General features: G+C 47.2%; 1 protein-coding gene across 4 annotated transcripts in view; it reads left to right on the top strand.

Moving 5' to 3' along the window:
* Positions 1 to 13,302, top strand: part of ankrd29 (ankyrin repeat domain 29) — a 75,834-nt gene that overhangs the window by 49,107 nt on the left and 13,425 nt on the right. For 3 of the 4 annotated variants that reach the window (XM_068031090.1, XM_068031088.1, XM_068031087.1), the window contains one exon: positions 10,268 to 10,366. The exons of the other annotated variant lie outside the window; for it this stretch is intronic. In XM_068031090.1, coding sequence (XP_067887191.1) covers positions 10,268 to 10,366 — 99 coding nt within the window. The remainder of the gene's footprint in view (positions 1 to 10,267; positions 10,367 to 13,302) is intronic. 4 annotated transcript variants of the gene reach the window in all.

Below are 13,302 nucleotides of genomic sequence, written 5' to 3'. Positions count from 1 at the left end.
GGAACATTTCTGACGTCCTGTCCCATGATGTTCGTTTTCTTGAGGCTGATGGTTAGGCCAAATTCGTTGCAGGCAGCCGCAAACCTGTCGATGAGACTCTGCAGACACACTTCAGTGTGAGATGTTAAAGCAACATCATCAGCAAAGAGGAGTTCCCTGATGAGGACTTTCCGTACTTTGGTCTTCGCTCTTAGATGGGCAAGGTTGAACAACCTGCCCCCTGATCTTGTGTGGAGGAAAATTCCTTCTTCTGAAGACTCGAACGCATGTGAGAGCAGCAGGGAGAAGAAAATCCCAAACAGTGTGGGTGCGAGAACACAGCCCTGTTTCACGCCACTCAGGATAGGAAAGGGGTCTGATGAGGTGTCGCTATGCTGAATTGTGCCTTTCATATTGTCATGGAATGAGGTGATGATACTTAGTAGCTTTGGTGGACATCCGATCTTTTCTAGTAGTCTGAAGAGACCACGTCTGCTGACGAGGTCAAAGGCTTTGGTGAGATCAATGAAAGCAATGTAGAGGGGCATCTGTTGTTCGCGGCATTTCTCCTGTATCTGATGAAGGGAGAACAGCATGTCAATGGTCGATCTCTCTGCACGAAAGCCACACTGTGCCTCAGGGTAGACGCGCTCAGCCAGCTTCTGGAGCCTGTTTAAAGCGACTCGAACAAAGACTTTCCCCACTATGCTGAGCAGGGAGATTCCACGGTAGTTTTTGCAGTCACCGTGGTCACCTTTGTTTTTGTAGAGGGTGATGATATTGGCATCACGCATGTCCTGAGGTACTGCTCCCTCGTCCCAGCACAGCCAAAGCAGTTCATGTAGTGCTGAGAGTATAACAGTCTTGGCACTCTTGATTATTTCAGGGGTAATGCCGTCCTTCCCAGGGGCTTTTCCGCTGGCTAGAGAATCAATGGCATCACTGAGTTCCGATTTTGTTGGCTGTACGTCCAGCTCATCCATGACTGGTTGAGGCTGGGCTGCATTGAGGGCAGTCTCAGTGACAATATTCTCCCTGGAGTACAGTTCTAGGTAGTGCTCAACCCAGCAGTCCATTTGCTTGCGTTGGTCAGTGATTATGTCCCCTGATTTAGATTTGAGGGGGGCGATCTTCTTGATGGTTGACCCAAAAGCTCTCTTAATGCCATCATACATTCCTCTGATGTTTCCGGTGTCTGAGGCCAGCTGAATATGACTGCATAGGTGTTGCCAGTAGTCATTTGCGCAGCGCCTAGCTGTTCTTTGTGCAGTGCTTCTGGCTGCTTTAAGTGCTACGGATGTTAACTTGCTGGGGGCTTTCTTGTAGTTCAATGCGCTTAGCGGCTATGACAGGTTCCAGCTCTTCAAAATGAGATTGAAACCAGTCTGCATTCCTCTTCGCACGTTTGCCATAGGTGGTCAAAGCTGACTCATAGATGGCGTCTCTGATGTGGGCCCCCTTGGTCTCAGCATCCCCTGTGGGAGTGTTTTGAAGGGCTGTTACAAGTGAATTTAGAAATTTTTGTAACAGCTGTGGATGAGAAATTCTGCTCGTGTTGATGCGCGGGTGGCCCTTCTGCTTGGAGTGATGCAGCTTCTTCGGTTTGAGTCTAACCTTGCTGCACACCAGGGAGTGGTCGGTGTCGCAGTCCGTACTGTGGAAGCTGTGTGTGATTTGAACACTGTTTAAGGAGGCTCGCCTTGTGACGATGAGGTCCAGCTGGTGCCAACGACGCGATCTTGGGTGCCTCTATGAAACCTGGTGACAGGGTTTAGCGTGAAAGAACAAGTTGGTGATGCAGAGGTTATGATACGTACACAACTCAAGCAGTTTCTGTCCATTCTCATTCATCCTTCCAACGCCATAGTGCCCAAGGCAGGAGGGCCATGAGTCATGGTCAGCTCCAACCCTGGCATTAAAGTCCCCCAGCAGGAACAGGTGTTCAGTGTTGGGGATGCTACTAATGATATTATGGAGTTCCTCGTAGATCTGGTCTTCAGCTTCAGGTGGGGAGCAGAGTGTTGGAGCATAGATGCTGAGTAGGTGTACTGGACCAGAGGCGGTGAGCAGTCGGATGGACAGTATGCGTTCCGAGCCATTTGAGGGAGGCTCTATCGTGCTGAGCAAGGAGTTTCTGATGGTGGTCTTCCGCAGCACTCCATGCTGTCTTGGTTCTTCAAGATCCCTACCCTGCCAGAAGAAGGTGTAGTCTTGCTCTGTTAGAGATCCACTAGCAGGGAGGCGGGTCTCCTGAAGTGCTGCAATGTCTACATTGAGTCTACTGAGCACGTTGTTAATGATGGTGGTCTTCCGAGAGTCGTTGATTTGTGTAAGGTCTTCCGACAGGCCAGGACACAGAGTTCTGACGTTCCAGCTTGCAAAACGAAGGGCTGGTACCTTCTTTCCTTTTTTCGTGCTGTTTGGTGCGGTGTTGCAGTCCACTTTTCGGGCAATGACCCTGAGCTCCGAGCACCCATCAAAGCAGGTGGACTGTGGCGGGACAGAACCTTATTGACTGGGGGCTGCCCGGTTTGAGGCGGGCGGTAGCTGTCCAGTGAGGTGCGATGACCTCTCCCACTGACAAAGGCGACCACGGCGTGCGGTAAGTCCATTGTCGAGAAGAAGGAGCAGCGGGACTCTAGGGAAATAAGACTATCACAGAGAGGAAGCCTTGAGAAAAAGGTGCCCCGAACACGTAAAAAGCCACAAACGGCTCCTCGGCCACAACTTCAAAACGCCCGTGGGAGATGGCTCGGAGAGCATCTGCAGCGCAATGTTGGCGAATTCCTGCTGGTACCAGTGCCCGAGGCTGTCGCTCACCTCCCGGAGGACGCGGATGAGCTTTCCCGGCGTCGATGGTGGGAACTGATGAAATGGTTTATTATCTGCACCCCCTTTCCCCCCCTTCCCCTTCCCAGCTCACCCCCCACCACCCCCTCCTCCCTCGCAACCCCTTCCCAGCAACCCCCTTGCACCATCCACCCCCTTCCCCTGCACCCCCCCCCACCCCCTTACAGCCCCTTTCCCAGCTCCCCCTCGCACCCCCTTCCCTCCACCCCTCCCCCTCGCAACCCCTCCTCCCACCGGCATCCTCCTACCCCTGTGTAGAAGCCCTAACAACCCCACTGCCTTGTGGGCGTCTCGGGAGAGACCAAGGCTAAGGGAGTAAACCCTAACATAAAATCCAGAGTGGAACCCCGTAGGCTGTCATGTGTCTCCTTTGGCATGTTTCCGGCAGTTCCTGCAGCCATACCGGTGCCAAACGTCATGCTCTGCACTCCTTTGGACCCTACCAGAAAGGCCGAGAGGGGGGTTTTGATGCTTGGGCAACTCTCAACCTCCATACATTCGCCGAGGCATGCGCCATGAAGAGGTCACACCATAGTCGCCTCACAGCAACCGAAACAATTGACAAATTAGATGCAGCTTTAATTGGAGGCAATATAGAATTAATGGTACAGTTCCAAAGAGTTGTTTTTATTCTTTCATGTGATATGGGCATCGCTGGCAAGGCCAGCATTTATTGCCCATCCCTAATTGCCCCTGAGAAGGTGGTGGTGAGCTGCCTTCTTGAACCATTGCAGACCATGTGGGGTAGGGACACCTACAGTGCTGTTAGGAAGGGAGTTCTAGGATTTTGACCCAGCGACAGTGAAGGAACAGCAATATAGTTCCAAGTCAGGATGATGTGTGGCTTTGAGGGGAGCTTGCAGGTGGTGGTGCTCCCAAGCATTTGCTGCCCTTGTCCTTCTAGGTGGTAGAGGTTGCTGGCTTGGAAGGTGCTGTCTAAGGAGCCTTGGTGTGTTGCAAATGTGCATCTTGTAGATGGTACACACTGCTGCCACTGTGCGTCGGTGGTGGAGGGAGTGAATGTTCGTAGATGGGGTGCCAATCAAGCGGGCTTCTTTCTCCTGGATGGTGTCAAGCTTCTTGAGTGTTGTTGGAGCCGCACCCATCTAGGCAAGTGGAGTGTAAACCATCATACTCCTGACTTGTGCCTTGTAGTTGGTGGAATGGCTTTGGGGAGTCAAGAGGTGAGTCACTTGCCACAGGACTCCGAGCCTCTGACCTGCTCTTGTAGCCACGGTATTTATATGGCTACTCCAGTTCAGTTTCTGGTCAATGGTAACCCCCAGGAGGTTGATATTGGGGGATTCAGCGATGGTAATGCCATTGAATGCCATGATTGGAGAGGGTCATTGCCTGGCACTTGTGTGAACAAAGAAAAGTCCAGCACAGGAACAGGCCATTCAGCCCTCCAAGCCTGCGCCGATCTTGATGCCTGCCTAAACTAACACCTTCTGCACTTCCAGGGCCCATATCCCTCTATTCCCATCCTATTGATGTATTTGTCAAGATGTCTCTTAAACGTCGCTATCGTATCTGCTTCCACCACCTCCCCTGGCAGCAAGTTCCAGGCACTCACCACCCTCTGTGTAAAAAACTTGCCTCGCACATCCCCTCTAAACTTTGCCCCTCGCACCTTAAACCTATGTCCCCTAGTAACTGACTCTTCCACCCTGGGAAAAAGCTTCTGACTATCCACTCTGTCCATGCCGCTCAACTTTGTAAACCTCTTTCATGTCGCCCCTCCACCTCCGTCGTTCCAGTGAAAACAATCCGTGTTTTTCCAACCTCTCAGCTAATGCCCTCCAGACCAGGCAACATCCTGGTAAACCTCCTCTGTACCCTCTCCAAAGCCTCCACGTCCTTCTGGTAGTGTGGCGACCAGAATTGCACGCAATATTCTAAGGGTGGCCGAACTAAGGTTCTGTACAGCTGCAACATGACTTGCCAATTTTTATACTCGATGCCCCAACCGATGAAGGCAAGCATGCCGTATGCCTTCTTGACTACCTTATCCACCTGCGTTGCCACTTTCAGTGACCTATGGACCTGTACGCCCAGATCTCTCTGCCTGTCAATACTCCTAAGGGTTCTGCCATTTACTGTATACCTCCCACCTGCATTAGACCTTCCAAAATGCATTACCTCACATTTGTCCGGATTAAACTCCATCTGCCATTTCTCCGCCCAAGTCTCCAACCGATCTATATCCTGCTGTATCCTCTGACAATCCTCATCACTATCCGCAACTCCACCAACCTTTGTGTCGTCCGCAAACTTACTAATCAGACCAGCTACATTTTCCTCCAAATCATTTATATATACTACAAACAGCAAAGGTCCCAGCACTGATCCCTGCGGAACACCACTAGTCACATCCCTCCATTCAGAAAAACACCCATCCACTGACACCCTCCGTCTTCTATGACCGAGCCAGTTCTGTATCCATCTTGCCAGCTCACCTCTGATCCCATGTGACTTCACCTTTTGTACCAGTCTGCCATGCGGGACCTTGTCAAAGGCTTTACTAAAGTCCATATAGATAACATCCAGTGCCCTTCCTTCATCAATCATCTTCGTCACTTCCTCAAAAAACTCAATCAAATTAGTAAGACACGACCTCCCCTTCACAAAACCATGCTGTCTCTCGCTAATAAGTTCGTTTGTTTCCAAATGGGAGTAAATCCTATCCCGAAGAATCCTCTCTTATAGTTTCCCTACCACTGACGTAAGGCTCACCGGCCTATAATTTCCTGGATTATCCTTGCCACCCTTCTTAAACAAAGGCACAACATTGGTTATTCTCCAGTCCTCTTGACTAGGCTCACAATATCCCGTGTTATCCAAGCTTCCCGAAACTTGCCAAACTTGTCTTTCTTCCTCACAGGAACATGCTGGTCCTGGATTCTAATCAGCTGACGTTTGAAAGACTCCCACATGTCAGATGTTGATTTACCCTCAAACAGCCGCCCCCAATCTAAATTCTTCAGTTCCTGCCTAATATTGTTATAATTAGCCTTCCCCCAATTTAGCACCTTCACCTGAGGACTACTCTTATCCTTATCCACAAGTACCTTAAAACTTATGGAATTATGGTCACTGCTCCCGAAATGCTACCCCACTGAAACTTCGACCACCTGGCCGGGCTCATTTCCCAATACCAGGTCCAGAATGGCCCCATCCCTAGTTGGACTATCTACATACTGTTTCAAGAAGCCCTCCTGGATGCTCCTCACAAATTCTGCCCCATCCAAGCCCCTAGCACTAAGTGAGTCCCAGTCAATATAGGGGAAGTTAAAATCACCCACCACCACAACCCTGTTACCTTTACATCTTTCCAAAATCTGTCTACATATCTGCTCCTCTACCTCCCGCTGGCTGTTGGGAGGCCTGTAGTAAACCCCGAACATCGTGACTACACCTTTCCTATTCCTGAGCTCCACCCATATTGCCTCGCTGCTTGACCCCTCTGAGGTGTCCTCCCGCAGTACAGCTGTGATATTCTCCTTAACCAGTAATGCAACTCCCCCACCCCTTTTACATCCCCCTCTATCCCGCCTGAAGCTTCTAAAGCCTGGAACATTTAGCTGCCAATCCTGCCCTTCCCTCAACCAAATCTCTGTAATAGCAACAACATCATATTTCCAAGTACTAATCCAAGCTCTAAGTTCATCTGCCTTACCTGTTATACTTCTCGCATTGAAACAAATGCACTTCAGACCACCAGTCACGCTGTGCTCAGCAACATCTCCCTGCCTGCTCTTCCTCTTAGTCCCACTGGCCTTATTTACTACGTCCTCCTCATTTATTTCACTAGCTGTCCTACTGCTCTGGTTCCCACCCCCTTGCCACACTAGTTTAAACCCTCCCGAGTGACGCTAGCATGCCTTGCAGCCAGAACCTTGCCCCTCCAGCGACTGTTACTTTCCACTTATCAGCCCAAGCCTGGATACTGTCCAGGTCTTGCTGCATTTCTACATGGACTGCTTCAGTGTCTGAGGAATCGCGAATGGTGCTGAACATTGTGCAATCATCAGCAAACATCCCCACTTCTGACCTAATGATGGAAGGAAGGTCATTGATGAAGCAGCTGAAGATGGTCAGGCCTTGGACACTACCCTGAGAAACTCCTGCAGTGATGTCCCAGAGCTGAGATGATTGACCTTGAACAACCACAACCATCTTCCTTTGCGCTAGATATGACTCCAATCAGCGGAGCGTTTCCCCCGATTCCCATTGATGTCAGTTTTGCTCGGGCTCCTTGATGCCATACTCAGTCAAATGCTGCCTTGATGTCAAAGGTAGTCACCCTCACCTCACCTCTTGAGTTCAGCTCTTTTGTCCATGTTTGAACCAAGGCTGTAATGAGGTCAGGAGCTGAGAGGCCCTGGCAGCGAGCAGGTTATTGCTAAGCAAGTGCCGCTTGATAGCACTGTCGACGACACCTTCCATCATTTTACTGATGATTGAGCGTAGACAGAAGGGGCGGTAATTGGCCGGGTTGGACTTGTCTTGCTTTTTGTGTACAGGAAATACCCGGGCAATTTTCCACGTTGCTGGGTAGATGCCACTGTTGTAGCTGTACTGGAACAGCTTGGCAAGGGGTGCGGTGCGGCAAGTTCAGGAGCACAGGTCTTCAGTACTATTGCTGGAATGTTGTCAGGGCCCATAGCCTTTGCAGTATCCAGTGCCTTCAGTCTTTTCTTGATGTTATGCAGAGTGAATCGAATTGGCTGGGGACTTCAGGAGGAGGCCGAGATGGATCATCAACCCGGCACTTCTGGCTGAATGTTTCAGCCTTATCTTTTGCACTGATGTGCTGGGCTCCCCCATCATTGAGGATGGGGATATTTGTGGAGCCACCTCCTTCAGTTAGTTGCTTAATTGTCCAGCACCATTCACGACTGGGTGTGGCAGGACTGCAGAGCTCAGATCTGATCTGTTGGTTATGGGATTGCTTAGCTCTATCTATCGCATGCTGCTTACTCAGTTTGGCACACAAGTAGTCCTGGCTTGTAGCTTTACCAGGTTAACACCTCATTTTGAGGTATGCCTGGTGCTACTCCTGGCATGGTATGCCATCCTGCACTCTTCATTGAACCACGGTTGGTCTTCCAGCTTGATGGTAATGGTAGAGTGGGAGCTATGCCAAGCCATGAGGTTACAGATTGTGCTTGAGTACAATTCTGCTGCTGCTGATGGCTCACAGTGCCTCACGGATGCCCAGTTTTGCATTGCTAGATCTGTTCGAAATCTATCCCATTTAGCATGGTGGTAGTGCCACACACCATTGAGGGTATCCTCAATGTGAAGGTGGGACTTCATCTCCACAAGGACTGTCCGGTGGTCACGCCTACCTATACTGTCATGGACATATGCATCTGCGGCAGGCAGATTAGTGAGGATGAAGTCAAGTATGTTTTTCCCTCACCCCCTGCCGCAGTCCCAGTCTCGCAGCTATGTCCTTTAGGACTCGGCCAGTAGTGGTGCTACTGAACTACTCTTGGTGATTGACATTGAAGTCCCCCACCAGAGTACATTCTGCACCATTGCCACCCTCAGTGCTTCCTCCAAGTACTGATTCATCAACTGAGGGAGGGCAGTAGGTGATAATCAGCAGGAGGTTTCCTTGCCCATGTTTGACCTGATGCCATGAGACTTAATGGGACCTGGAGTTGTTGTTGAGGACTCCCTCCCAACTGTATTCCACTATAGGACAGGACATACCCAGGGATTGTGATGGCGGTGTCCGGGACATGATATGTAAGGTATGATTCTGTGACTATGACTCTGTGAGGCTGTTGCTTGAATCTGTGGGACAGCTCTCCCAACTTTGGCACAAGCCGCCAGATGTCAGTAAGGAGGTCTTTGCAGGGTTGACAGGGCTGGGTTTGCCGTTGTCATTTCTGGTGCCGCAGTCAACGCCGGGTGGTCCGTCCAGTTTCATTCTTTTTTATTGACTTCATAGCGGTTAGATACAACTGAGTGGCTTTCTAGTCTATTTCAGAGGGCATTTAAGAATCAACCACATTGCTGTGGGTCTGGAATCACATGTAGCCCTACAGACCAGGTAACGACAGCAGATTCGTGAACCAGATGGATCTTTAACAACAATGGTTCCATGCCATCATTAGACTAACTTTTTAATTACAGATTTATTCATTTAATTCAAATTTCACCTTCTGCTGTGGTGGGATTCGAACCCATGTCCCCAGAGAAATACCCTGGGTCTCTAAGGTACTTGCCAAATGACAATACCACTACGCCACCACCCCCCTATAAGAGTGTACAGGGACAGAGGAACCTGGGGATTCATGTGCATAGATCTTTTGACAGTGGCAGGTCATATTTAGAGAGTAATTAGCAAAGCAAATGGGATCTTGGTCTTCACAAATAGAGGTGATGAGTACAAAAGCAGGGAAGTTATGCTGAACCTTTATAAAGTACTGGTTAGGTCAGAACTTGAGTATTGCATCCAGTTCTGGTCACCACACTTTAGGAAAGATGTGAGGGTCCTTGAGAGGTGCAGAGGAGCTTTACCAGAATGGTTCCAGGGATGGGGATTTTAGCTACAAGATTAGGTTGAAGAAGCTGGAGTTGTTCTCCTTGGAGCAAAGGAGATTGAAGGGAGATTTGATGGAGGTGTGCAAGATTATGACAGGTTTAGATAAGGTAGACAAAGAAAAGCTGTTCCCATTAGCTGATGGTACAAGATCTAGGTGACACAGATTTAAGGTTTTGGGGAAATGTAGGAGAGATGTGAGGAAGAACTTTTTTTTACGCAGTGAGTGCTAATGACCTGGAACTTGCTGCCTACGATGGTGATGGAAGTGGAGATTTTGAATGATTTCAAAAGGAAATTGGATGGACACATGAAAGAAAGAAATTTGCAGGGCTACATGGATAGAGTGGAGGGAATGGGACTGATTGGAATACTATACAGAGAGCTGGCATGGAATCATTGGGCCAAATGGCCCCCTTCTGTGCCATAATGACTATGATTTTTTTGGTGATGTTGATGGTGGTACAATTATTGGCTAGGACACCAGTAAGAACTCCCCTGCTGTTCTTCAAAATAGCACCTTGGCATCTTTTACACACACCTGAGAGAGCAGATGGAGCCTCAATTTAACATCTCAGCTGAAAGGCAGCACAGCACTCCCTCAATATTGCACTGGAGTGTCAGACTAAATCTTTGTGCTTAAATCTCTAGTGGGACTTGAATCAACAACCTTCTGATTCAGATCGAAGTGTGCTACCCACTGAGCCAGAGCTCACACTCCAAATATAAACTAATGAAATTCTGTTTTATTTTAACACGTTGTAACTTTTTGTTAAAATTTGTGGACAGGAATTTCACTCTCTTCCTTTCCAAACGAGCTAGTCTTAAATTATTTTTTGAAAAGCATTGCGATAGATCAGATTCCTGTCTTTGTTTCAGGATGGTGCTACATCACTTTTTCTGGCAGCACAAGGAGGCCATCTTAATGTGGTTCATATGCTACTGTCAGCAGAGGCAAAGATTGACCAGCCAAGACAGGTATATATTGTGCTTTATAATTTAAAAAAATGTGAATTAATTAATTCTAACTCTAATAACCTGACTGGCTTATTTTAACATTAACTTCAATGTAACTATGTATTGAAAGTCAATGGAGACAAAAGTGCAACTTTGATCAACTGAAACACCACACTTCTGGGTGATGAGGCCTGTTCAGCACTCAATGTACTCCACAATGCTAGTTCATGTACAGAGTGTGCGCAAAGCTCAGGAGAGTCCACAGAACATTCCAAGAATTAGATTTAAGAGAAGAAAATCCGGCAGCGTCATCTGACATTCATTCCAGAATTCCCAGTGTGCACTCCTGATGAATGAAGCTTGACACCAAAAACACATATCGATATAAATTACTCTTCAATCTAGTTTATAAAACAATCTTAAATAAAAAGACTAGGGAGGATAAGGCCATAAAAGTAATTATGATCATACAGCAGAGAAGGACATTTGGCACATTATACCTATGCCAGTTCTTTGAAAGAGCTATCCAATTATTCCCACAATCCCCTGCTCTTTCCCCTGAAATTATTTCCCCTTCAAGTATTTATCCAATTTCCTTTTGAAAATTACTTTTGAATCTTCTTTCACTGCCCTTTCAGGCAGTGCATTCCAAATCATTACAACTCACTACGTAAAAAAGTTGTTCTTATCTCCCCTCTGGTTTTTGCCAATTACAATAAATCTGTCTCTCCTGGCAACTGACCCTCCAGCCAGTGGAAACAGTTTCTCCTTATTTCGTCTATCAAAACCCCTTGAATCAGTTCCCCTCTGAGCGGTGATCCAAGAGCAGTTCCCTTGGATGGGGAGCAGTAAGATGCTTAAAAACATGTGAGGACAACTTAATACACAAGGATATAAAGTGTTCAGAAAAGAGAGAAAGATAAAAGGGATAAAAACAAGAAATGCTGGAAATACTCAGCAGATCTGGCAGCATCTATGGAGAGAGAAGCAGAGTTAATGTTTCAGGTCAGTGACCTTTCATCAGAACTGGCAAAGGTTAGAAATGTAATAGGTTTTAAGCAAATAAGGCGGGGTGGGGCAAGAGATAACAAAAGAGAAGGTGTTGATAGGACAGGATCACAGACTTGCGATACATGGTTAAATTGAAGTTAATGTTTCTCTGTGACCCTGCCCTATGAGAGAGATAGAGGAGCAAATCTGCAGTGAAATAACAGAGATGTGCAAGAACTATAGAGTGGTGATATTGGGGACTTTAATTACTCAAATATTGATTGGAATAATATTGGAGTAAAGGGTAAGGAGGGGGAGGAATTTCTGAAATGTGTTCAGGAGAGCTTCCTTGAGCAGTCTGTTCTTGGTCTAACCAGGAAGGAGGCATTGCTGGATTTGGTGCTGGGGAATGAGGTGGGCCAAGTCAAATTTCTGTAGGAGAAAACTTGGGTAAGAGTGATCAATGTATCTTAAGGTTTAGATTAGTGATGGAGAAGAACAAGGAACAATCTAAAGTAGAACTTCTAAATTGGAAGAGGGCTAACTTCAATGGGATGAAAGGGGATCTAGCTGGGGTAAAATAGAACCAAAGACTGACAGGAAAACCTATAATAGAACAAATGCATGCTCTTTAAGGAGGAGATGTTTAAGGCACAGGCTAGGTACATTCCAACAAGGGCGAAGGCTAGGGGAACCAAAGCTAGGGCTCCTTGGATGACGAGAGAGATAAGAGAATATGATAAAACAAAAAAAGGTGTACGATGCATGTCAGGTGAATTTTGCAAGTGAGAACGAGGCCAAATACAATAAGTTGAGAGGGGAAATGAAGTGAAAAATGAGACTGGCAAGGAGAGAATATGAGAATAGGATGGCAGTTAACATAAAAGGGAATCCAATGATCTTCTACCACAGGGTTGTCCAACCTTTTCGCATGGGGGGGTGCGGCCACATTACAATTTTTGTCTTACCTAGGGGGCCAGTTAAACAATTTCAGAAAGAGAAAGGCATTAAAAATTAATCTTACTATTAGTCAAAACAACAAATGTACATTTTTGTGAAGAAGCTTTAAATTAAATGGCGGGCTTTAAAAACAGAAGTCGGAACCTGCCGGAAAACCCCAAATCTTTCCGAAGTTCAGAAACCGCTGTTCCCGATCCAAGTACCCATCAGCTATGAAACTGACTTGCAATTTTTTTAAAAAGCCGGTCTGCAAGAAGAAGCCAGTGGAAAATTTCTCGCCTCCAGTCACGGGCCCCTGGTGAGGATGAGGAATGGCATCCACGGGCCAGATGGAAATCTTTGGTGGGCTGGATCCTGGCCCACGGGTTGTATGTTGGACAACCCTATTCTACTGGCATGTAAACAGTAAGTGGGTAGTAAGAGGCGGGGTTGGTCCTATTAGGAATAAAGAGGGTGATAAATGTTTAGAGGTATAGGGCAAGGCTAAAATACTTAATGAGTACTTTGTATCGGTGATTACGAAGAAAAAGGATGCTGACCAAATATCGTCAGAAGCGGAGATGGTAAAGGTAATGAATGGGGTAAAAATTGATCGGTTAAATGTACTAGTACGGCTGGCTATGCTTAGACTGGATAAGTCGTCTGGTACTGATTATTTGCATTCAGGTTGCTAAAGGAAGTGGGGGTGAAGAGATAGCGGAAAGGCTTGCCATAATCTTCTAATCTTCCCTAATATGGGGGAGGTGCCAGAGGATTGCAGATTGGCTAATGTGACACCCTTATTTTTGTAAAGGGTGTAAGAACATTCCTGGTAACTAAAAGCCAATCAGTTTAACATCAGTGGTGAGTAAGATTTTAGAAACAATAATCAGGAAAAATATCAATTGGCACTTGGAGAAGTTTGAGTTAATTAAGGAGATCCAGCACTACTTTGTGAAAGGCAGACTACAGGTCAGAAAACAGCAAGTCATGATAGATGGTTGTTTTTCAGACTGGAGAATGTTAGA

Source organism: Heterodontus francisci, chromosome 5, assembly GCF_036365525.1.
Source record: "Heterodontus francisci isolate sHetFra1 chromosome 5, sHetFra1.hap1, whole genome shotgun sequence".
Taxonomy (NCBI): domain Eukaryota; kingdom Metazoa; phylum Chordata; class Chondrichthyes; order Heterodontiformes; family Heterodontidae; genus Heterodontus; species Heterodontus francisci.
This window is presented reverse-complemented; position numbering and strand designations above follow the sequence as displayed.